The 25672-nt window shown below is 54.0% G+C and overlaps 2 protein-coding genes across 2 annotated transcripts in view; one reads left to right on the top strand and one right to left on the bottom strand.

Annotated features, from left to right (window-relative positions):
- NECAB3 (N-terminal EF-hand calcium binding protein 3) overlaps window positions 1–4557 on the top strand; it is a 30002-nt gene extending 25445 nt beyond the window's left edge. The window contains exons 8-13 of the mRNA XM_059827309.1: window positions 77–156; window positions 597–650; window positions 1312–1424; window positions 3124–3201; window positions 3546–3637; window positions 4529–4557. Coding sequence (XP_059683292.1) covers window positions 77–156; window positions 597–650; window positions 1312–1424; window positions 3124–3201; window positions 3546–3637; window positions 4529–4557 — 446 coding nt within the window. The remainder of the gene's footprint in view (window positions 1–76; window positions 157–596; window positions 651–1311; window positions 1425–3123; window positions 3202–3545; window positions 3638–4528) is intronic.
- A 5124-nt stretch (window positions 4558–9681) lies between these two features.
- Window positions 9682–25399, bottom strand: CBFA2T2 (CBFA2/RUNX1 partner transcriptional co-repressor 2). The gene is made up of 10 exons (XM_059827020.1): window positions 25267–25399; window positions 21137–21378; window positions 18880–18969; window positions 18113–18294; window positions 17215–17468; window positions 16424–16509; window positions 15154–15349; window positions 13165–13233; window positions 12608–12798; window positions 9682–9975 (listed from the first exon to the last, which is right to left on the bottom strand). The coding sequence occupies exons 1-10, from the start codon at window positions 25382–25384 to the stop codon at window positions 9688–9690; spliced, it is 1716 nt and encodes a 571-aa protein (XP_059683003.1). The 5' UTR covers window positions 25385–25399; the 3' UTR covers window positions 9682–9687.
- Window positions 25400–25672: the final 273 nt, after the last annotated feature.

Raw genomic sequence — 25672 nt, 5'->3', positions numbered from 1 at the left:
CTGGGTCCTGAGCAAGCTTTTGCAATGACAAAAAGCAAGCTTTTTTCGGTGACACCTCTCTGCCCTTCCCCTGCAGGCGTTTGTGTCGAAGACAACAGCCAGTGGATGGCACAGATCAATAGGCTCCAGCAGCTCATCGAGAAACTAGAGTGCAAGGTGTGTGGCAGAGGGGAGGCGGGCTGGGGGCTGCCCCGCACCTCAGCGCTGGCCAGGTCGGTGCTGGGACCTCTCCCCATGCCCGTGGCCCTGGTGTTCAGTCCTGGCATCGTTACAGAGCTGCACCCATTCATCGAACCCGGGCTTGCAAAGCTGCTCATCCCTTGCTGTCTCCAAAGCCCCCCTTCTCCCCTCAGCTCTGCTGACCCTCCCCTGGTTTCTCCATGGTCTGTGCTGATCTGACAAGTCAGTCTGGACCCACTGAGCCCCACAGATGTGCAGGTCACATCCCTATTCTCCCCCAGGTACGCAAAGGAACGTTCCGAGAGCGGTACCTGTCTGTCACACTGAGCTGGGCTGGGCTGTGTGTTACTGCCGTGTTTTATCATGTTGCAAAGTTCTCCCAGTAATGATGATTTTTCCTGCTGTGTTAAATGCAGAGCCCACGCCTGGAGCCACTGAAGGAGGAAGCAATGTGCAAAGGAAGAGATGCAGTAAGTCCCTGTCCTGCTGCTTGTTGTTTGCAGGTAACCCTGCAGTGTGCACAGATCCCCTCTCTGGCACACCTATGTGCGTTCACACAGCCCCTGTGCCCCAAGACTGGGGTCAGCTGGGTGAGCTGCTGGCTTTGGACTAGCAGGGGGTCTGCTGCCTGGCGATACAGCAGTCAAAGCTGTGAGCTGGGCGTGGGACCATCCACAGGGCAAATGCAGCTCCATCAGGTCCGTGAAAGCCCCGGGCAGTGCCCACGGCCAGCCCAGAGGAAGGCAACGCTCCGCTTGTGAGTGCCCAAATCCCCCAGGTTTGCTCTGAGCACCTGCAGACCATACAGAGCCCCAGTGGAGGGGTCCCAAGGCCCCTTTCTGCTGGGGGAAGGACACAGGGAACTGCAGCAGCCCCAGAGCAGGACCCCGCACCGGGGGATGGAGCATGTCCTGTTGGTGTGGTCCTTGTTGTAAAGGCAACCTGCCCAGGTAGGAAGAAGCCACTTTATGTTGGCGTTGTCCCCAGGATTGTGGTGCCAGACCCTTCTTGCGGCTTCCCCTCTGGTGCTGTGCTTGCTCGGCACTGCTTTGTCCCGCAGCAGGGTGGGAGCAGGGAGGGCAGGAGGGGCAGATTAGTTCCTGATGCTGCTTGTCCACTGTCCCTTCTCAGCACATCCTGGTGGCAAAGAGGCAGATCTCGGTGGCGACGAGCAGCATTGAGGAGTTTCGCCAGGCGTTCAGGTCCTACACGGAGGTCACCGCTGGGCAGAGCAGCTGCCTGCAGTAAGTGTGGCAGGCGGCAGGGTTGTTTGTGGTGTGGCTTGCCCAGAAACACGGGCTTTTAACACGGCACCCTTGGGTGGCAAGAGGGTTTTTTGTGGAGTATTTTGTGTGCTGGTCAGTGCATGGGTGGGCTTTGCGCACAGAGGTTTGATCTTGTGGAGAGGATGAGACAGTGTCACAGCTGCAGCAGCATCTCTGCCTGCAGTACTGGCCCATCTCCTGCTGCAGGTACTCCCTGAAAGAACCACTTAGTGTCTGGCAAGGAGGGGGGTGGTTTTTATGCCAGCAGGAATGGCTGTGGCATGCAGACGTAAGAGAATGCATGCATTCCTCCAGCCCTGAAGGACTTGAAAGTAATGGGAGAATAGTCAAGGGGAGAGCTCATATCAGAGCATTGCTTTATATAAAGTGTGTGCAGTGCTGGTGGGAAGCAGACATGAACACCTGAAGCTAACCCCGGCGTGAGACCAAGGCTCTGCCTCCCAGCACCGCTCCGGAGCTCCGAACAGAGCTGTGGATGGAGCCCACATCTGACTTCAGTGACACACCGCTGCCAGTGTGTCCCTGGAGATTGCGCAGCTGCTCTTTGAGAGGCGCTTTCCTTCTCCCACGGGAGATTTCAAGCCGCTTTCAGCAGAAAATGTTCGTGCTGTTCCCATTTAAAGTGTCATTTTTCAGCTCTTCAGTTCCAACAGCACAAAATTGCGTTTTCAGTCCAAACAAAAGGAAGATACGTGTGGCAGAGAGAATGGTCTGTTTTTTTTCTTTGGAATTGATGGGCTTTTCTGTCATGAGAACTATTGGTGTAGACAACTGGGTAGTGTTGCATGGGCAGGCTCTCCATGTGAGTGGAAAGCTGGAGCGAAGCCTGGGGAGACTCCGCTGTCCTGGTTCACGCCAGGGAATTGCAAAGCACGTTGTAGCCCCCATGCAGGGGGACGCAGCCTCGGAGCTGCCAGGTGTCTTGCTTTGCTCTCCCCTCCCAGGGCTTGGTCCCTTCCTGCAGCCCTTAGCAGCAGCTGGAGGAAACCTTCATCCTCAGCTGGAATTAATGATGCTGCAGCCAAGTGCAGGTGGTTCCCCAGGCCCTGCACCCTGAGCCTTGCTTTCTCGCCTCCCTGATGCTTCCCCCTCCATCTTCCCATGGGCTGGAGAAAGCCCCAGCCTGTTCCTCTGGCAGGAGGGAGTGTGGGAAGCATTGCCTGGTGAAACAGCATCATAATGGGGGGAGCGAGCTGTGGTTTTATATTGTGATCTCGGCTCCTTGCACTCGTGCCTCAGTTTCTCTCGGTGTGAAGGGCGAGGGATGACACATGCCTACTCCAAAGGGCTGGAAGGCTGAGCTCCTTTGTCAGGCTGTGTGCTGCAGTGCTAGGGACGCGCTAAGAAATACTTAATAAAACTCTCAACATGCTGGTTTCTGGGCAGCAGCAAGGACCAGTTTAATAGCTGTAAAGCTCCTCTGCTGCCTGGCAGCAGGAACTGCAAAGCATGAAGGATTTGGGTTCAGGAGCCCCTGGAGCCGTGTGTTGGCCCCGGCAGCCACAGATTATGGATGCATCCAAGCTGCTTTTTGAAAGCCTCATGGTGAGGCTCATGTGCAGACCTGTGCCCCTCGCTCCCAGGCCTGGCGGGACCGATGTGGCTGCACCATTCCAGCTTGCCAGGCCCCGTCTCAGGGTCGCTCCTGTCCCCACAGCGTGTCTGCCTGCAAGCTGACAGACGAGGCCTGCTTCATCCTTTACGAGTTCTGGCAGGACGTGACTTCGTGGAGAAGGTTGGAGGTTTCCCTTGTGCGGGGCTGGGTCCAGATGTTCTGGGGGGGGCTGAAGGGGTTTTCTCTCAGGGCTCCACCAGGACCCCACTGCTCCCCCTCCTTGCACAGCCTGTCCTGCTGACTGCTCAGCCCAGTGCATCCCCGGGGCCGTTGGCAGTGGAAGGGGTGAGCACCCTGGTAAAGGATTTGGGGAGCAGGGCAGGAATGGATGTCCTGCTCAGGGAGGCGCAAAAGCAGCCCCGTGCCCCATGCATGGGTAGGGATCCCAGCACACAGCCGCTCTCCTACAACCGCGAGGCACGCGCAAGCCCTGCACCCTCCTGACCCTGCACACTGTTTTACAGCCACTTGCAGTCCAGCTGCAGCAAGACTTTCCAGCGGGCCATCATCAGCTTGCTGGAGTCCCCGGAGCTGCTGACCACCATGCTTTTCCCAGGTAAGGGGGGCCATGGGGCTGGCTTGGGGGGCTGCAGGACCCCACAGTCCCACACTCCTGCTCCGGGTGTTCTGCAGAGGGTAGGAGCAGTGCGGGGAACAGGCGCCTTGGCTCCCTCCAGAGCAGGAGATTGGCTCGGGGATGATCTAAATTGTGTTTTTCAAACCAGAGTGAGACCCGTTTCCCCTGGCAGGTTTGGGGGTGTGTGCTGGCAGCACTGCGGGTCCTCGTCCCTGCTTGGGGGCTGCTCTCCAGCCAGGACAGCCAAGCGGCTGGGGGCACTTCCCGGGTAGCAGATAAGCTGAGCCCTGTCTTGAATACACCTGATGCCTCATCTTTTTCTTTTTACTTGAGCCCTGAACCTGCTCTGCAAAGCACTGGCCCTCTTCCTGGGTCAGTCCCAGTGGTTGTGTCCAGGTTTACAGCTCAATGGTGGTGAGGCAGGAAGAGACCAGCTCAGGGAAAATGCATGTTCCCCATGGTACCAACAGAAACCTGACCGAGACGTGAGGAACTGGGAGAGCTTAGTGACAGATATTAAGCCCCAGTTTGCTATCACTTTTGGGTCTTGTGTAAAATAACATGAAACACAATTTGGACTAAATCCCACGCTGGCGGTGCTCCTCCTGACCTGCTGGTCCCACTGACCACATTCCCAGTGCTCCCCTGCAGAGTCACCGCAGCTCAAGTGGATTACCTAGTTCCAGACTGTGCCATGGCCACGTTCCCCACTCCAGCGTGGTGGGTGCTTTAGAGCCGGGTGCCAGGGAGCAGCAAAAAAGCCTCAGCTGCCCCCGAGCTGGGCTGGATCCCCCTCTCCGCCACCCCTAATCCCCCTTCCCTGTTCAGCACCGACTGCACGTCCCTGACCCCTTTCCCCTCTCTCCCCAGCCTCTTGGTGGATCATGAACAACAACTGACCCTGGGCAGCCGCTTCCAGGACGCCGTCAGCATGCAGCAGGATGTGGAGCCTTCGGCACAGCCGTCACCTTTCCTCCCGTTTGTCGCCTCCTTGTCCCTCATCCCCTCCTGCGTTCCGGCAGGGCTGCCTGCCCGTCATCCCTGGCAGTGTTATTACTCTTTTGCTCTTTCCATGTTAATTTATTTATTGCCCCCACCAAGACAGTCTCTGTGCTGCCTGGGGGGTGTGGGGCACCCCCAGCAGCACCCGTGCATTTGGGGGTGGCAGCCTAGCCCTCAGGGGAGCACTGGTCTGGTTGCTGCGTCACGGCAGCCCTCAGCCCCTCTCACACTCCGGCTCCTCTTCCTCCCCATACTCCTCTTCCTCCTGGCTCTGAGGACAGGCCAAGGCTCCACAGGGTGCTGGGAGTGGCTGAGGGACCGTGGCTCTGGCCAGCTGTGGCATCCCTACGCCCGGCCCCCCAGAGCCACCCTGGGCCTGCAGTGGCTCTGCCCAGGGAGCCGGGCCGCTTCGTACAGATTGTGAATAGTGTTTTATAGAAAAAAATTGAATTAAGTGTTTCCGGCACGGTGGGCCAGATGCGGCCCTGGCCCCGCCGGGAGCCTGTGCAGCCATTGCAATGGCTTCAAGACTGGGCTCGTGTTCCCCCCAGCTGTGCCCGTGGCTGTGCACGTCCCCCCAATAAACCACTGCACACCTCCTGGGGAAGGTGAGCATGGCCAGTAGCTCTGTTGCTTCATCCTGCGGCTCAAGTAACATAAACCAGAGTTAGCACCAGTTTCGGTGCTGCCAGAAAGAGGTTGTAGCTGAGTTAATGGTGATGGGGGTCAGTGGTGGGGGACACGAGCTGAGCGGGGAAGCCCCCTTGGCTGGAGTGGAGCAAAGCCCACCTGGTCTGTGGGTTGCATGCTCGGAGTGTCTTTGTTGCTGCTGCAGAGGCCGATCCTCTGCTGAGCGGGTGTAAAACGTGCTCTGGCCAACAGCATGGAACAAGCAGGGCTGCATGTAGCAGGCAGGGACCGGCAGAGCAGTGAATGCCCACAGGCAAATGCCTGCTGGCATGGAAAATGCCACTGTCCTGGCATCCATCTGTCCCCAACACCCGGCATGGTTCACCTAGCTCACCACAGGTGCCTGCACCCCCAACCCTCTCTCACCTGGGTACCCCAGCCTCTTTTCCCACACCCTGTGGGTGCTGCTCCCCAACAGCACCCCCAGAAACATTAATTTGACTGGGTTTTCCCCAATCCCTGGGTGCAGTAATTAAAATGTAGGTAATCTGTGGCTGCAGGGGCAGTGGGTACACTCTGTCCCAGGGACACTGCATACAAGCTGTGCCAGGCACGGCCAGCACAGTGTCACCCCCCCCACCCTGTACTGGGGGGGTGGGAGGTGGGTTTGGGGTGCTTGCTTTGCCCTAGCAGGAGCCTCCCGGGGCTCCCTGGGTTTGGGGTGCAGGGAGGGTGATCTGGCTGACACCAGCAGTGAGCTGCAGACCTGGGATCAGGAAAACCCCTCATTAGGAGAAGGTAATAGCAGCCATGGCTGCCAGCTCCGCTGGGCACCCACAAACCCCATCCCTGGCAGGCTCAGGCAACCAAAGAACAAATGCCCACCCCTCCCTGGGGACGGGGTGAGCACACAGGCTGACCCAGTGCCCTGTGGGACCCATCCTCCCTGCACCCCATTTTCTACCGAATTATTGATGACTGCTCATTTCCCTGGCCAAAGCCCCCATTTGCGGTGATCACGGGTCAGCGGAGGCGGCTCCAGCCCACTGCTCAGGCAGCTGTGAGGCCATGTCCCCCACCCTGGGAGCCACACAGGAGGGGATCGGGAAAGCGCTGGGGCCATCGGCAAGGGACGAGCTGTGCCGGGGCACAGCCAGGGCTGGCTTAGAGATGGGCACCCAGGGCAGCCGCAAATGGCAGAGCTACCGCGGGCGCTGGCTTTGGGACTCCTGAGCTGCTGGCTCGGCTAGCTGCAGGGGTCACTAGCGTGGGGTCTGGCCCCCAATTTTTGATTTCTTAACCACCGGATTAACTACTGCAAACGCAGCAGCCTGGAGCCTGAAATCCGCCCGTTAGGCAAAGGTGTGCGCGGGGGGGACTCGGGGCTGGTGCTGCAAGCCAGCTGCGACAACAGCTCGCAGACTGTTCTGTGCTCAGACTGAAAAAAAAATAAAAAGCTCAAAGAACATATTCAAACATGAACGCAAAGAAATCCAAAATCACCGAGTACGGGGCTGAACACCAGCTCTGCCTGCACTTGCTCCCGGGCTTTGCTGGGGTCCCCCCCAGGACCTGCGGCAGCTTTCGGCCCCCGCAGCTCCCCCGGCCCCGGCCTGGCAGGGTTCCTGCAGCAACCCCGACAGCAGCCGAGCACCACAGCAAACCTCTGCTCCTTGTGAGAGAGGAAGGGGGAGCTGTGTGATGAATATAGTCTTTTTATTGACTACTTTTGAGTAGAACAAACTAAATACATCTGTAACGGTTTGGGTTTCTTTATACAGTACATTAAATAAGTTATGCACAGGAATGAAGTAACAAATTTCTATTACAGAATTAAATGTCAAAAAAAAAATAGAAACCTCAAGCCAATGTGTCTTCCCATGTCCGAATTTCACATTTATCATTCCATGTTAAAAAAAAAAAAAAAAGGCAATCGTTCTAATCATGACTGTTAGTATTTCATTCATTTACACTGGGGTTAATTTTAGTACACGGTCATCAAAGTTGCATGAGAATTATGGAAGACAATCTATTTACAAGCAATTTCTTCCAGCCCCGCCCTGCTCTTCTTTCCGCATCCGACCGCGCAGCAGTCAGCCACCGCTGACCCACAGTGTACAGTCAGGACTGCAGTTAGGATTGGGACATCGCGACCGGACTTTAGTTACCTGAGGCAGCTCCGGATTTGCACGTGTCCCGTTGCAGGAAAGCCCTTCAGCCCCCGCAGCTCCCAGGAGAGGAGTGGGGGTGCAAGGGCAGCCCCCCACCCAAAGCATTTGCTGCTCCTCCCTGCTCGACATGGCATCCTCCTCCCTGCCACGCACCCGGGCACAGCAAAAGTTTTTCAGCTTTGCCGCAGCGGCTCAGACAGAGCCGCTTCCCAGGGCCTTTGCGAGGGGCGCAGCACGCAGGGCAGGACGGGGCCACTGCAGTTTGGGGCTGACCCCACTGCCTCCGGCTCTCCTGGGCTGGGTGACACCTTCCCCGGGCCTCTGTGGCCTCGCCACTGCTGCCGGTCAGGGGGGCTCGGGTGCCACCCCGATTCAGGGCTGTACCAGCCCAGCGGCACAGCACCGTCGCGCTCCGCTCCCAGGACCCCCGGCACCATCTCCTGGGGGACACTGGAGACGGTCCCAACTGCCACTTGAGAGCTGTCTTGAACACCAGGCGATGTTGTGGCTTTTTTTGCATAATAAAACCTTGCAGACGCAGGAATCACACGCTCTATCCATGACAGCAGCTTCCGAAACAGCTTTCCCTAAGGGACAAAGCTGGTTCAGCGGGTCGCTCGTTTATCCCCGGGCAGCCGGCAGGCAGCTACACCACTGCAAACTCAATGACGATTCATCACGTCTCTATTATTCGCCTCCAATTGAAAAAGTGATCAAAAATAATTTGGGAATTACTCGCCTCATTGGGCTCCAGCCCAGCAATCGTACAAAAACAGTCACGGAAACACGGCTTTGCTGAATAGATGGTTTTCTAGAGCCCGTTTGTGTGCAGCGTGGGAAATTGGTGCGGTTCCCCAGAGGGCACATGCCCATCCCCCACAAGGGGCTGCGCCTCCGATGACCTCCACGAAGCATCTGCGACGAGTCCCGCTGCGCCCTGAAACAGCCCTTCTGTGGGTCGGTGTCGATTATAGGGTTTACACTGCCCCAAATCCCTCCTTCCATGCCATAGCAGGGACTCTCCGAGGGATGGATCTCCCCAGGCTGACTGTGGTATCCCCGCGGGACCTCGCTCTCCGAGCGTGCATTTTTGGGATGGTCTCCGAAGGCCGGATGAGGCAGTGGTGGTTGCACATCCCTGGGCATCTCCGGGGAGAGGAGCACAGCCGGCGTCAGAGCAGCACCGCAGGAGTCCCCCCCGGGCCGGGGGGTAAGAACCGATGTAGGACGCCAAGTCCTGCATTTATTTTAATAGTTTGGCCAACGTGTGCAGAGAGAACAGACTATAAATAACCCATCGCAATCGCATGAGGATCTCTGTGGTTAAAAACAACGGCAATAACTCTCAAACCAACAACTTCCATGCAGCGAAAAAAACCAAACATTGTCTGCACAGCAAAATAACAGTACCCAGGTGGAAAGGGCAATAACTGCCCGCAACCAATCCAGATTTGCTCTGTGCTTTCCCCCAGCCAAAGTCCCACCCAGGGTAACACGCAACTGTCTGTCCCGTCACAGAACGGGATTAAAACCAGGCCATCCAGAAGTGACCAGCCGTACTTCCCTGGTACTGACATTTGGTTTAGAGCAGACGAATCCTCTCCTCCCTCTCTGCAATCATCAGCTGCCAACCTGCAGGCAGGAGAAGAGAAAAGAAGAGAAGAGGGCTCGGCTTTTGCCATTGCACTAGAGGACGAGATGCTCCTGCTGGGAAATCGGCTCCGGTCTGTTCACAGTAACAGCCGGCCAGCACGGCCATCTGAGACACCGCTGCCTGGGAGCAAGGAAAAAAAATAGACGCATATTATGGAAGAAAGGTAGCTGAAGGAGGAGGTGGCTCAGACACCTCAGGAAAGGAGCTTGAGCACATTTGATGCGTGAGGACGGGGCTCAGCATCCCTTGCGTGCGCCAGCAGTGCTCTCCACCGAGTCCAGGTCCCCCGGAGCGAGTGCCCGGCCTCCTCCAGCTCCCGAACGATGCTCTGGTATGCCCCTGCGGAGAAACGGGCACGGAGGTGCCGCGGGCAAGGCCGGTCCCAGATCTTCACGAGCCACAAAAGAAAAAAGGCAGAATGAGATGGCAAAGCCCAAGTGTCAGCGCTCTGAGGAGGTGGCGCGATGTGTCAAATGTGTCAAGTGATACAAGTTGCTGTGGGGTTTCTTTATTTTGTTTTCTAAAAAAACCCCAGGGAAACTAATCAAATGGACTGAACCAAAACTTCCCCTTTAGAGGCCGTTTGTATCTATTGCTGTCACGGATGCCGGGGTGGAGGACCGGGAGGTGGTCGCCGAAGTCTTCTCGAGGACCGGGCTGGGCACGCCGTCAAGGCTCTTGGTGGCCACTGCCGATCGGCCCGTGGGCAGAGCCAGGGGTTTGCTCTGGCTGTGCAGGCCTTGGCCGCAGATTCGGTGGTGCCTCTCCCAGTCCTTGTGCTGGCAGAAGGAGCCGCAGTACCGGGCGATGTTGCAGCCGCTGCACGTCTCACTGGCTTTGCGACCGCAGTTCCAACAACTCTGCAAGACCAAAGACGCCACACTTTAAAATGGGTTTAGTTTCCGAGAGCTGCAGGATGGTGCTGACTCAACAGCTCTGGAGGGGACTGTTCATTCCCCTCTGGCCTAGATTTAGTAATATTAAAATGAGCAATCCATTAATTCCTGCTGTTCCACAGCCCTTTGCCAAGGGTACTAACCCCTATGCCTCTGCTCTGCCCAAAACCGCCCGGCAGACCGCACCGGTCACATCCTCTCCCCTAGATCCACCCAAATGCATAGAGGAAACAGCAGGCAAGGACTAAAAAACACGCTGCAGATGCCGCTACTCGGTCTTTTTATTTCCTGTTTTAAGCAGCTCTATTTTGGTATAGCTCCCAGCCAAGTCCTCTCTGCAGGGATTCCAGCGTGCTGCACAGGCACCATTTGCTTTACACCCTGCCTAGCTGCACAAGAGGTCGGAGCAGGCTAATTTGGAAAAGAAAAAGCTCATTTGAAAGCCTCCCAGCCAGGTGGAAGCACTGCCAGAGCCCGAGCTTCAATCTGGAAGCGGAGCAAAGCCTCTCTGGCCGCCGGGAGAGGCGTCAGCTGGTGGGCTTACAGCGTGCCACCGCTTCCTTATGAGCACAGGGGCAAGGGGCCAGCGCCGGGAGCTGCGGCTGCAGCTGCTCCGAGGAGGGGAGCAGGAGGATTAGCTTCCCTGCAGCTGGACTCACGCGTTAGCAATCGCATACTGGGGAGGGCAAGCTCAGCTGTGGAAAACCAGCCTCCGCCAGAGCCTGCCTGCCTCTAATCCTGCCCAACGGGGCACCTTTCGCTGGCCAGCGCTTCTGTGACCACAAGGCAAAAAGCTGTCGAAGCAGGAAAGTGGGGTGGTGGGAGATGCTGACCTGTTTCGGACAGCCCTGTTGCGGGCAAGGGCAGCGAGATTCCCCACTCGCAGGGTCTGCACCAGCTCCTGGGGATGATTTACGGGCTAGCAGCAAAGTGCCAAAGTCAGCTGGTCACGAGCGAGCTGTTCCAGAGCCAGCATGTCCCTGAGGCTCCTCGGTCTCCCGAGAGAAGCAGGACTCACGACCAAAAAAAAAACCCCCACCAAAGCCTGCGGTAACTCTTGGAAAACTGGGTCACTGCTTTACAGCTGTTTACACTTCAAGTGGTGTTTTAAAACTGTATTTCAAAGGTTACACGGCGTGCCAGAATACGTGACAGCTTTGGCCTTTAGAGAAGAGCTCTGGGTGCTGGGGAGATGGGGCTCACACTGGCGGGGGGATGCTTGGTTGCTCCCGAGGTCCCGCACTGCTCCCCGGGACGGCCGGAGGAGGAGACTCCTCTGGTATTCCCCTATGGAGAAATCGTTACTTGTCTCATTTCTTCCATGGCTTCCTGAGCAGTTCCACCCACTCCCATCATGTGTTTACTGACTGGTGCATTCATCCTTCAGTGATTTAATCAGGAAATAGTATAGACATACTTCTCTGTAATACCACCTAATATTTACAAGGTTCCTGCTGTGCACAGGGACCCCGGCACCAGACCTTCCCCAGTCCCCGTCAGTGGGGTGGACAGAAACCCCCCAGGAGGGGGGAAACGGACTTGCTGCCAGCACAGTCCCAGCAGACATTAACTCCACATTCCCATCAGATTTTTGCTTGGCAGAAACAAAGCCTCTGCTCTTGTATTCGTGCAGAAAAATTAAAACGAGAAGCAAACCACACGTGGATGGGACATGGTGGCGCAGGAATTAGCCATGCAATTCTCCTTGCCCAGTCCAGCTGAGATCTCCAAAGCTTAACGAAGTGAGCTTCCAGTTCAGCAACAGTGAATGTAATTAATGATTGAGGAGGAGAAACAAATTCTCTAAGAGACACCCATTCAGCAGGTGTTGCTGGACATGACAAACTAAGAGTCATCCCTTCTTTCCAATGTGCAAATGTCTCATTAGGTGTTACGAGGCTTTCCATAAGGCAGGGACGGCCACCCCGCACAGATGCTTCCCGCCTATCGCCGTACGTATGGGAACGGCATAGCAAGAGACGTGGGGAACCTGTTACTGGAGACGAGGTGACCACACGCCGTCCGGGCCCGTGTTTCAGGAGCCAGTGAAACAACAACGTCCAGGACAATGTATATGCACCAGGCTGGTCTGCACCGACACAGGGTGTGGTATAGACCATCAGGTACATGTAGCTTCACCTGCAGCCTAGTTTCTACCCTGCGCTATTTTAAAGCCCACAAACAGCAATTCCTTTTCTGCACAGATCAAGTACCCCACAACAGCAGATTTCTGAGCTAAACGGAAAGCTGCATCCACCGGCATCCCTTTCCCTTTGCTTCCACACCTCCCTCAATGCCAAGAAATCCCTGGTCATTACACTGGGTCCAGCTCATGGTGCCCACTGGGGCCTTCACATGGCTGTTGCGCACAGGCGGGTGCTGCAGACACCGTTTAGGCTGATCCCCCTGCCAGCAAAACCAAAAGCAAAAGGGTTTTTTTATGGTATCAGTACATCCCTATAGTTATTGATTAGAGAGAGACTTCTAAAAGGAAAAGGGATGGGGGACCTGCAGGCTCCAAGTCACTGCTGAGCAGGATCTGGAGACTTTGTGAATCTTTCAAAGTCCCTTCCCAGGATGTCCCCCAGCACCTTACCTCCGTAGACTCCTCCTGTTCGTTTATCACTAAGAAAGCATCCTCGGTGGCCTGGCGCTTGGCGTCCGCGATGGTCTGCTCCATCCGAGCCCTCTCGGAGGCAATCATCTCAAACGCCTTCTGCTCGGCCTCCGCCACTGCTTTCTGCACCTCCGACATGGCCTGCCGCTTCACCTCATTCACGGCTTCTTCTGGAAGAAAAGAGCAGCTTCACCCACCCGCCCGGGGAGCAGTGTGAGCCTCCGAGGGACGTCAAGATGCAGCGGCGTGTTCCCTGTGGCTGGGACCCCTGCGGGTCATGGTCAGCATCAGCATCACGACTGCTCCGGGGAGCGGCGAGGCCATGCTTGGCCCCACGGGATCCTCACTGGCATCGTACAGAAGGAGCAGAGCCCTTTGGAAAACCCCGGCTGGGGGCGTTGGTAGCCAGATGTGCACATCCTGGGGCGTTCCTGCAGCTGGGCTTCTCCTGTTTCTGCAGAGCAAATCTGCAGCATCTGTGTTTACCTCAGCCGATCCGGCAGATTCCCTCGCCGAGATTACTAGCAAACACTTACCAGCTTTTTTCCATATCTCTTCAGTGACGTAGCCCGTTCCCGACCTGCTGCTGAACTCCCGCAACGAATCTGTTGGAATAAGGGACACGGGGAAAGGTTGGCAAAGCCTTGTCTCACCCAACTGCTGCTTAAGTGCCCAGCAAGTGCCCAGCAGTACCTCTGTACATGGTGGGGCACGGTAGGATTAACCAGTTAAAACTCAAAGCAGAGGATTCCTACAGTTAAAGCCATTCATCAAACACTCAGATGATAAATTCCAATATTTAATTAGTGCCTTGCATAATTTATGACACTGTATAACCCATTTCCATCTCCTGGTACCCTATATCAACAGACAATGCTTATAAATACATGCCATCAAACATCTGCACTGTCCAGGGACTTTGAACATCAATCTATACGACCAGCAGTTTATATTAAACGCAGCACTTTCCACTCCCAGGGACAAGTCAAAGGCTTGAATTGACGGACAAACTGTCCTGCAAGACCTCTTATGGCGAGAGGTGTATACGTTCCCCAGCACCCATGATCCTACAAAGAGCCTACGTGACAGATGGGGACGCGAGAACCTAAACACAGACTGCAGTCACACAGGGAAGCTTTTCAGAAGCCTCGCCCTGTGTTCTATCTGCATCCCTTTTTTTAAGGCCTCAGAGTAACTTTCTGAAAGGTCAAAACAAAAACCTGATTCATGTCAAAGGCTGGTGGGAGAACCAAAGCTCTCCAGGAAGGCGGGGAGGTTATTTAAGCCTGTGGCACACCTGGGGATGTCTCTTGATGTTTAACTGTACCTTCTCACAACAGCAACAAAGCTTGAAAATTAGCCCTAGGTCCCACGAGGGGAGAAAGCATCAATAACGTTCCCAATTTATAAAAAAAAATTAAACTATATCACCTTTAACACAGGGCTGAAAACGTATTAGTCATGATACACTTAAATGTAGAAGGGCTAAAAGCTGGCTGTGCTCATCAGGTCATCACGCACGCCCAGCCACCCCATGGGCTCGCTGCGTGCAGTTATGGCTGGAGCCACGGGCACTTGGTTTCTGAGAAAATTGGATTAATATATTCTATTTTAGTTCCTTCTGCTTGTGTACTTGTTATTGTTTTCCCAGGAAATACTTGTTCTTGCTGTCTGGGAACTATCAAAACTTGTTCGACTGCAGCTAAATCTGGTCTGGGCTCTGATTTCGATGGTTCTTTTTGACATGCAGGAGGATTCACTCTTTATTTTGTATACAAACAAGTAGAATATATATATCAGATTGAGATTTTTAGTTTGACGTTTACTCTTATTGTTAGAAAACGTCCTTTTTTATTATTAAATGATCAGGGTTTTTTTTCAGCATTTGATTTGCAGCATATTTGTTTGGATGGAAATTAGAATTACATCCAAATGCATAAAAATCAGCATTTTTAGACTTGTTTTTTGTATAGGATCAAACTCCCTGCATACTGGACGGGAAAAATAGTCAGCTTTAATAAAGTTGACTCACGATACAAAAATAGAATTAATAACTCAGGTAGTAGCTCTCACACTTACAGCAGTCTTGGGTATTTTTAGAATTAGTAGACCTTGACATTTAAAATCCTTTAGGCAAGACAGACTGGAAGGGGAAGAGGGCTGGAACCAACCGCCTCTCCTGCCTTTTCACCCTCTGGTTTCTCAGCTTTGAATGAACTTGGCTCGGTTTGGTCAGCAAGCACGGCTCAGTGACAAGGAAGATGCTCTTCTCCTGGCACCAGCAGAAGGTGCTGCTGATGCCCAAGTTGCCTTCAGACGTCAGCAAACGCTGCTTCCATGGGCTCACCCAGGAGCTTCCATGTGTCCAATGACTTTTCTCTCTTCAAAGCTTTGAGAACAGTCATGCACCACTTAAGTATTTATGATTTGAATACATTATCATCACTTTATGCCTAATATAGCTTTGTCGTAATTAGACACCTACTTAAAAAGGTCCAGGCGCAGCACGCCCACCCCTCGCTTACCACTGCCGATGGAGTCGGAGCTGCTGGGGCTGTGCTGCCTAGAGATTAGCTCGCTGCCCGCCTTCCGCGGCTCGGCTGTCTCGCTGCACCGCCTCTTCCAGTAGTTGAGCTCTTCCCGATCGGCCTCCTGACAGCGCCGCAGCACAGCCATCGAGCGCCGGGTTTTCTCCACCATCTCCATGATGCAGTTCAGTGCCTGCAGGGAGGAACGCATTTTCAGTCTTGCTGCCCACTTGTGAGATCATCTCCCGAATTTCTTGTCTGAGGTACCACAGGGACCATCCCAGGAAGATGAAACACAAGGTCATTTCACAGGAACAGGCTCTGAGCACAGTATTTCGGATGATGCAGTATTAAAACAGGCAGGTAAGATTGGGTCCCGTACCCACACATGCAGCAGCGATGCTGAGCAGCACCAGCTGGGCAGGAGGTGATCACACCTGCACCATGGGGCTTTGGTCACCGTAGGAGGTTTAGGGCCACGCTTCTAAAGGTGAAGGTGAAAAACCCCCACTTTCCTATGGGAATAGGTTGTCCATGCAAGGGCTGGTTGTGATCCTGGTGCCAGCTCTCCATAGCCACATCCCAACTTGCAAATACTCAGCTACGGGGCCTCTACTCCACTCCCCCTGCCAAAACATCAGCTTTAGAGCATAAGCTAGCATGGGGTCTCTCTGCATTTGTGATCAAAGTTGAATTTCAATCCCATCTCTTTGGGGGAAACACTCCAGTGAAGTGCTTGGATGAGCAGCCTTGCTTGGAGGGAAAAAACCAGACTGCAGAAAGTCTGCCAGAAGTACCAAGTCTTGCTGTTGGCACCTAGTTGAGCCCATAAAAGGCTGGCAGCCCAGGAAAAATGTCTTTAAAAAATAATGATGAGTTTACTTATTCTGTAAACTGCACGTAGCACATCTGTGTGCTTGTCGGTAGAGTGCTGGCCTGGGCTGCTGCAGAAAAGACCTGTGCCCTGGTTGCTCAGCCAGCCAGGGCAGCACATGGCCGTGCTCTGCAGGAGAAGCTCCCCAGCCCCAGACACTTCGTCCAGAGTGATTTTGGCTTCCACTGACCATGGGCAGAGAACACCTGCCAGGAAAGTGCTACTGCTCCTATCTGCCCTCCCCACCATCCACCTTCTTGTGGTGGCTTGTTCCTCTACAAGCCACTAGGAAAGCTGGGGTATGGTACCAACAAGAAAATAACGCACTGGAGCAGGCGGAGCACTGGGCTGCTGCATCCCACAGAGCTTCCCACACCTCCTGCCATTCCTTACGTGATCGAGATGCTTCCACTCGTCAGCCCACTCTCTCTCCGTTAAGCGGTGGTCCACCAGCTCGTCCTGGTATCCTCCGTTCAAACCTGCAACAAACCACAGCCAGAATAGTGATTAGATGGACTGAATGCTTTCAGTGCTGGAGAGGGAAGGTGGCCCTGAAGCAATAATAAAGAGCTGCATTTCCAGCTACATATAGCTGGGATTTTAAACACGTCTCAAGGAGGTGGCTCTACAGGGGCAATTCCATGTTGGTGCTTTTATCCTTCCCTGTGTCACTGTCTCGGAAGTGCTACAACCCACTTATGGGTCTGGATCTGACCTGCTTGGGGAGCTGGCTCCCTTATTATAAACCCACAGGAGCTCAGAGCTTGTGATTCAGGCTGCCCTGTTGGAAATACAGCGTGCACATCCCACGCACCCCTGGGGAGAAATGGGGCGGGGACTCAGGCTCTGCTCTCCTGCTTTAGTGATCTTGGAAAAGTTAATTTCTATTTCCCTGACCTCCATTCTTGCCTGCTGGGTTGGCTATACTCAACTTGCACACCAGGTCCTTCCTCCTCATCCTCAGTGGCTCCAGCCTTTACATGTATACAGGGAAATACAAACTCTCAATCTTCCTGTTTTTAACCTCCCATGGTCAGTTGCTTTCTCTGAATTCCTTGCAAAAACTCTGCTGAGGATGTGCCCAGTGTTACACAGCTTTGGGTGCCAGTGGCCAAGCAGGGACCAATGCCGAAGCTGCTGGACCTCACAGCTCCTACGACTAAAACCCCTCCAGGTTTTCTCACCAAGACCGCCGTGCCTGTCCCGAATCTCTCTGTGCTCCAGCATCTTGCTGGGGTCCCTGTAGAGGTGGGAGGTCGCGATATCTTCCAAGGTGTAGTGCTGGAGGGGTGGTGGGGTAGGGTGGAACTGTCCCCCGGCATTCATCAGGGGGATTGTCAGGGCAGGGCTGTGCCGGGGTGCGGGGCTGATGGTGCACACCCTCTTGGCTGGAGGCTCTGTTGGCAGCGGCTCCCTCTCAAAGCTGCTGTCTTCCCTTCTGCAACCACACCGGCAGAGAGAGGTATTCATTAGCACCGCGTAAACGTACTGGGAAAGGGAAAGATGCAGATTTCGAATCAGCAGAGCTTGGGCAGTGACGATTTTACTGGGGGCTAAAGGCAGGGAGCTAAAACAAACATGCTCAACTTGTGAACAAATCCACAAAATGACCCTGTCAAAGAAAAAGTTCAAGATGCTCAAGTGTTGTGATTCATCTTTCCGAGCATGACCAAATTAAAATTTCACAGTTTTTGTAAATTTCAGGCATGTTCCACATAATTACATAACAACTTTTAGCTTGGAATAAAAAGTGGTGAAAATGAACCACATCCTTCCCAGCCCTGACAGTGCCTCCGCTCGCCGCCTGGGGAGGCGGAGAACCGCTCAGCTCTCCAGCTCAGGCTTTTCAGTGCTACCCAACAAGTCCCTCTGGGACAGAATCTGCCTGAAAGAGGATCCCAACCTGAATTCGCAGTGCAGGAGGAGCAATCATTGGTGTCTTATTAACAGCCAGAATAGTTGTTGGGAGTGGTAAGATCCTATGGTTTAGCCCTGGATGCTGCTTGAAGCTTTGACAGCAGCAAAGCTGAAAAAAACGTCATGACTTCAAGAACTTGGCAGAGTGACGAAAGCTGTTTTTACCTGTCCGGACTGTGCCTCTTCCCATTCCCGTTCACCTCGATCAGCAGCTCGGAGGAGTCAGAGGGGGACGTGGTGTTTGTGTTCAGCAGGATGTGCTCGTGCTGTGCCAGGTACTGGGAGGGCGTCTGCTTGGCAGCCCGGGCGCAGTGCAGCAGCTCTCTCTGCAGCAGCGGGAGGTTGGCCTGGAAAACAAGTGTGGGTCTGGTTTATGCAGGCTGCGGGCAGGCATTTCCAGCCGTTCGCAGAAGGTTTGCTCTGCACACATAATCCCTCAGAGCACTAACACCTAGAGCCTGTGGCTCTCACTCAGGATCCTCCAGCTCCTGCTGTCTGCACTGTCAGATTTAACTGTATTTTCTCAAGAGCTGAGGATGACCTGACATTGGTGCATCCAAAAGCCAAGTGTCACAGGAAGCGCTCTGTGCTTCCAGCATCTAACCACCCCAGACATGCTCCATATGCCAACACTTCAAATACACTAGATCTGAACATTTGCAAATAAGATTATGGGATCAGAAGCTGCCGAATGGAGCTTGGTTTGTCTCCTTTATCCCTAACATACAAGCAGACACATGTGGCACTCGTTATAACGTTAGCTTTCCGCAAGCCAGCCCCACACGGCCAGCGCTATGGTCTGTGCAGTCTGTCTTGGACTTTAACAAAATTGCCATGGTGCTCGAAACGAGAGCTTTCCCAGCAATGACGCGCTGCCAAGCGGCACAGACTGGCACACGGAACGTCGGCAAGCCCCACCAGCTCCCTGTCACCTTCAGAAAGGGGATCACAAACGGACGGAGGGGGAAGTTCGTTGCCTCTTGCAGCTTGCAGTGAAATTCCTCGATTGTCACCGTTGAGTTCTGAGAAAAGAAAATTAAGAAATGAAATGACAATTTGTTCTTATTTTTAGACACGTGGGAAACAGCTCTTGACAAACAGAACTGGAAGGGAGACTGCGTCTGCCACTACAGGACTGACAATGTTTGCACTGGATCCTGCCTATTGCAGGGAAAAAGACTCAGGCCAATGGAGTAGAAATGCTGCACTAGGCAAGGGGTGAACGCTGCGCACAGCCCGGCCCAGCATCCTCCCAGCTCTGGGGCTGAGGCAGGGACCGGCTCCGGGGAGGCAGCAGGACCCAGCTGGCATCTCCTGCACCCTGGCCGGGTGGCCTGGGCAGGCTGCGGGGAGCCAGACAGCAATTCCAGCTGCTCAGAGCCGCACGCCTTCCTCTCCTCCTTCCTCCCTTTCAGCTCATCTCACCTAATCCATCCACCATCCACGAAGTCTCCACCAGCCCGCTGCTCACCCCACTGGCACGGTCCTCCCCTGGCCTGACCCTGCAACCCCTCCATGTTCAGGCTGGGTGCTCCCTGGGACAGGCAGCATCTGATAACCTGCACATACAAAATTAATCCCTGCAGCAATTACCACAATCAGTGGTGAGAACAACAGTCAGGGGAACCTGGACAGCTTATCATTTCCTTTCCAAAAGGGCAAGCTAAGGTACTATCCTACACCCATGGAAATATGTATGCCTGCCTTCTTCAGCAGCAGAAGCATTTTACATCCAGTGCTCAAGCACTGTGAAAGCCCCTGAGGCCACGGACAGACCCACGTTTTCTCTGCCCACGCCAACCTCGGAGGCAGAAATACTCCAGGCTGCCTGCAGTCTAGCTACCTTCGCTGCGTGCTGAGCCTCAAAAGAAACCTGCCAAAAAGCAGAGGTCAGCTCAGGAACAGCGCTGGGTGCCGCACCGGAGTGCAGCTGGGCAGGCGGCATGGTGCTGCCTGCCAGGGTCTCGGTCCAGGGTATGGGTTTGCACAGGGCTTGCGCAGCATTTCTACCAGGCAGTTTGTATACCTGCAAATATCAGATGCAATTTTGCAGCAAGACCTGTTCATTTGGCTTTTGAAGGGTGTTTTCAGCTGTCCGCAGCTGCAAAAGGGCATGAGGGCATACACGCACTGTTTGCACACGCACTGCCACCAAGCGCAGCTCTTGCAAATCCGAGGGTGGGAATGAAGAAGGGCAGAAGATGCATAAAAGTTATTTATCAAGCCCTTTTCTGTAGCTGCACCTTCAGACTTCACAAGCAAAGAATCAATGCCTTTGGTAACGCAGGCAGATACGCAATCGGCAAAGCAGCAGCACACCAGAAGCCCAGACCTCCTATTTTGCAACAGCAACCTTCCCATCCTCTGCAGACCTTGGCAACAGTTAACTTCGCTGTGCCAGTGGTCTTGTTTTAAGATATGCAGGAGCAGCCCATAAAGAGAAAAAAAGCCCTTGAAATACATACCATATTCACCACTCCGTATCAAAAATTAAATCTTTCAAGTGTCATGATACTCTCTATGTGCTTGAGAGCAGAGAAGCACTACCAGCTTTCTGGAGCGAGTCCCTGCTAGCGACAGGACCCAGCCAGTACCCCTGCTTATTCCATTACACCTGGCTGCCTTGCCCAGCAAAGCAGCATCAAGTTTGAGCACACCGAAGTCAGGGCAGCACTAACGAAGCGGTGGCTGGAACTGGCATTTCTTTGTATGGAAGCAGATCAGAGTTAAACTGATCCACGGTCAGGGTCAGGCAATCATAAATCTGCACAAGCAAGAGAACACTTCCCTAGTACAAAACTACAGGCTTCTCCACAAAGTTTCATTTACGAGAGGAGATGGAGAAGCCCAGCGTAGCCCATGGCTTCCAGGAAGCCCACTGCACCAGACCTGTGGCCTTTAGAGCAAAGCTTAGTCCAAATCCTTCTAGGTTGCCTTAAGTTTAGCTGCACCCAAGCTCATGCCAAAGCCACTGGACAAACAGCTTTTTGAAACCCACCAAAGACAGGAAAAAAAGAAGCAAGTTTACCAGAAAGCATAAACATTAGAGTCTTGCTCAGCCAACAGCTCTGCTTGTAAAGACGCAAGCAGACAATATTGTGTAACGTGGGCAGGCGCTGGCTGCCAGGATCCCATCGCCAAAGCCGTCTGGCAAAAGCAAGGCGGCCCAGGCGGGTGCACGGGGCTTACCACTAGCGCCAGGACGAGGGTCCGGACCTTCTCCCCGATCTCCGGCGAAATGTCATTGCCGAACTGCTGCAGGGTAGTGAGGAAGCGCTTCAGCTTGCTGAGCTGCCGGGCGCCGCACGTGGCTGGGAGCTGCTGGTTCGTCAGTGAGGAGGAGGAGGAGGAGGAAGGACCGTTGCTAAACCTCTGGGGTGGGGATGGTGCCCCGTTCAGTGTCGGGGGGGAATGGTTTATTCCGTTGGGCACTGCAAATGGGAAACAGAAGTGTTACTGAGCATCAGATGGGCACATCCCTGCAGTCTGGTGTTTAAGAGGATCCATCTTCCACCCAAGAGTCTGCTGCTGATGTTAATCGCCGCTAGCAAACAGGGCAAGAACCAGAAAAGGGGCTATGGCCAGAGCAGAGCCTGCATGCCGTGCCGGACGGCACCCAGCTACAGAGCTGGTCACAGGCAGCGCACGTGCCTTCTCCTCAACCCTCCCCTGAGCTTGTGAGGATGCTCTGCCGCCATCAGCACATAAGAACCACGTGCCCAGCCCAGGCATCCGCAAGAGTTTTCCTTATGGGATTGCTCATGTGTGATTTACACCACAGCCAGTGACTTCCCCGGCACTTTTGTCCTCCAGCAGCCTCCGCTCAGTGAGCTTCATTTCCAGGGCCGTCAAACACCGCAGGATTAGGGCTCAGCAGAGCAGGCACACCTCCATTCACATTTGAGGCAGCCCAGGAGGACACGGGGTCAGGCTGCATAAAGCCGATGCTGCGGCAGACTGAGTCGTGCCATACGCGCAGCCCAAGGAATTAAATGTGCTTCAGCTCAAAGTTTTACAGCCCTCGGCAAGAATTACCGAGCAGCGTTTTCTGGTCTGCATCAGGCCGAAAATTATACCAGGCGATCCAAGGATCCTTCCCAGCCTCATCGTTTACAGTAAGTCATCAGTGCTTATTACAGCTGGAGTCCCACTAGCAGATACCGCAGGTCAGGTGTCTCCACCTCACCCCAAGGACGGCTGACAGCACCCTGCCCCATGGCACCCGCCCGCCGTACCTCCCCGGGGATTTACAGGGAATTTCGCAAACACGGTTGTTTTTTCCAACCTGGTCCCATCTGCAACTTCGCCTCCTGTAAGCGGCGAGCATGTCGAAACAGACTGAAGGGCTGGAAGTTTGGGAACTCGTCAAGGGATTAGAATAAATTGTTGACATCCCTGCGCCGCCGTTGTGCAATCCAAAGCCCTGTCTGAAGAGCAGCTGTGCACTTGGGGCCCCAACTCAATATAAACCCAGAATTTTAGAGGTGAAAAGTACATTATCATAAATACAGTTTCAGCTGATCCACTGGGTTATCCTTAAAAGCCCAGCCCTGAATCCCTTACGGATGCAAGCACTGAAGAGAAGGCCACAAGCTACAAAAACCATTTCAAATGCCAGTGTTCAGAGCAGAAGCACTGAAGCCACTTGGCAGAGCTGCCCCTTGCACGCAGGGCAGGGGAAGGTGCGTGCCGTGATGGAGCAGCAGCTTGCAAAAAAAAGATGCCAAAATTTCCGCTGCAACTTCGCGAGGATCATACCCAATCCTCGTGACCCCAGTGAGGGTTTTTCGGAGAAGGCGGCAGGAGGTACTTGAACAGTTAAACCACTCTGGGGCACACCGGGGTCGGAGGCTGGAAAGGCTCCACACACCTGGACCTGCTGTGGTGAGCACAGGAGGGAACCTGAGAAGATTAACCAGAGTCAGTTAAGATGCAAGGGAAAGATAAGGCTAAAGAGATGATCAGAGGTGGTTCCTGCTAACCAGGGAGTGACGGGTTCCTCTGGGGCATTACAAAGACTTATCCTTTCATAGACAGAGAGATGATGAAAAGAAGGCGAAGGCCAGGATTGACAGCTCATGCCTTTTGTTATGGCACAATGCAACCTGAAAAACCCCTGTCCACACTGGCTTCCCCAAAGCAGCAAAGGAACAGAGATGTCCTGCAGAGATGGCACGTACCCGCAGGGTTAGCTATTGTCGAGTACCAGCAAACGCAGAGCTATGTGAAAGGCAAGGCTTCTGGCAGTTACTCATAAAGAGCATTTATTTCATGATAAAAGGGTTATAAATAGGGGGGAAAGCCACCCAGAGAAACTCCTCTCAAACAGAGGAAGACTATGCAGCTCTGTGCTCTCCAGAGGTCGCGATCGAGGCGCTTTACCCCCTTCTCCATTTAGCTTCCTCTTAACTCTTTCAAATGAAAGACTAGGGAGAGCAACAAGCTCTATTTATACGCTGGGAGAAGTAGGGGCTGTGCAACCCACCCAGGGGGCTGCGGGAGACCCTCGGGGGAGGCTGCCACGGATGGGAGCGGCGGACGTTGACGGACTCGGATGATGCCACAGAAGCTGAGCGAGCTGGGTTGGCTCGGGGCTGCCGTTAGACACAGCCCCTGTAACCGCTCTCTGCGTTTTTAGGCTTACCCTGCCTGACCCCCCTGCAAACGGCGTTACCGCAGGGTGGCTGGCAGTTATCTGATCCTGCGCATCGCCAGGATCTGCTCTGCCACAGACCACAAAGCCGGGCTGGGACCTCTATTTCCAGGTGAGAAGACAGTGATGAAGCAAGTGAGGTGGCATACCGAGACCAGGGGGATTACAGCTGTGGGGAGAGGAGGATGCTAAATTCCTGGGAACATAAAAGTCATCATCTAGGGCTGCTCTGTTAAATTCTACCTTAGGTCCTCAACACCTGAAGGCTTTCCCCGTTTCTCCAACCCTTTTGTTACTGATCCGCAGGCAGGCATGGCCTTCTTCCAGCCTGCTCCTCCTCGCCTGCGCAAGCCACGGGCTTTTACAGGGCATGGCACACACCCACTGGCTCTGACAAAGACCCTTTGGTGCAACTGAGAAGTGAAAAGCAAAAAAAAAGTAAAAAAGGCTGCATCTCTCATCTCTCTTGGAAAGAAGCAATTAAGTCATCTGCAATCAGCAGATTCAGACTTCTTGGCCCTTAACAGTGTGCCAAGCAACCTCATTGGAAAAATTAATTTCTGTCACTTTGCTAATGGTCTTTTTCTGCCTGAGCAAAAGGAGAGCCATTAAAAACCCCTCAGCGCATAAAGATGGGGACAACGTGTCTGGCGGGATAACCCGGTGATTAGTGCTATTGCCAGCATCACGGAATACATCAGCATGTGTCCTGAAAGAGGCTGGATTGTAAATCTCCGAAATCCACTGCCAGTGTGAAACTGTGAGATATCCCAGACACCATCGTGGACAGCAAAGCAACGCAGAAGCAGCTAGGGAGACACTCAGCACAGGGGAAAAGGGGTGAGGAGAGCCTGGAAAATATGTATGTGCCACGTGTGGGGGTCAGGTAACTCCATGCCCAACAAAGTAAAGCAGTTTTGCTCCAGAATGACACTTTTAAAAAGACATTAAATGGCTTAAATGTCGGCTAAGGGAGGGGAAAAAACCAGTCTGTGCTCTTTCTAGGCTGTGAGAAAAGGCTGCACGTTCACCCTGTCCGCAGAGTCACCTCTGTGTGACACCCTGCTAGACGAAGTGGGTGCGAGGTTGCGCTGCGGCTGGGCAGGGCCAGGATCTACTGCGGCTTAATAGCAAAGATTATAAAGTGAAGATGGAGAAAAGAGAAGCTGGATGGACAGCAAGGAATTTCTGAGGCTGGGAAATTAAAAAAAAAGGAAAACTTTCTAATCTCAGCTGCAGAAACGCTGTCTGCAAAGTGAGATACAGCAGAGTAGGAATTAGCTCCTCCAAAAGATACAGTGAAAAGCCCAGCTCTTGGCTTGTTTGAAGCTGACCTGATAAGAGACTTCAATTTCTTAAGGAGTTTACGGTGGAAATCAAGGCTGCACCTGCAAGGAGAAGGACTCAAGGCAGCACCGGGAGTAAGGTAGGAGGAGGCACGGGGGTGGGGGGGATTACAGACCCCGTTATACATCCTGCATACATAGCAGAACAGTAGGAAAGCCCCAGTCCCCCCTTCCTTACAGCCCTGCAGCATGGCTAACGCTCGCCGTGCTGGCGAGCAGCCCTGGCCGATGGCTGAGACATCCCCGGTGATTTCTACAAGCAGAACCTTTCCTCCTGGCTAGAGCTGGTCCCAGGGAAAAGCAGCATTATGGGGTCTTACGTGCAGTTGGGGTGAAGGACACTGGCCGGGGGCCGCCAGGGTTGACGGGGGGCAGCGGCGGCATGTTGGGAGGAGAAGACCTGGACTGTATCTTCACTTCCACGGGCGATCCGGGCATCACTGGCACCCTCTTCTCACCAGCAACTGTATAAAGAGAAGGTGGTAACACTTAGTGACAGTCACGGACAAGCATTTCCCCACCCAGCACGTGAAGTACAGTGCAAGGGTGAAGATGGGGGGGGTGGGAGGGAAAGCCACGCAAGGCTCCCACGCTGCTCTGCATGGCCCCGAGCCACCGTGGGGAAGAGGCAGGGTACGGCCCCGAGCGGGTGGGCAGGCACCCCGGGTGCAGCGGGTGCCCTGAGCTGCTGCTGAGCAGGCTGAGTATGCCCGTGTTCACCATCCC

This window comes from Gavia stellata, chromosome 20, assembly GCF_030936135.1.
Source record: "Gavia stellata isolate bGavSte3 chromosome 20, bGavSte3.hap2, whole genome shotgun sequence".
In the NCBI taxonomy this organism is placed as follows: Eukaryota; Metazoa; Chordata; class Aves; order Gaviiformes; family Gaviidae; genus Gavia; species Gavia stellata.
Note: the sequence above shows the minus strand (reverse complement) of the source record. Positions and strands in the feature narration are given on the sequence as shown.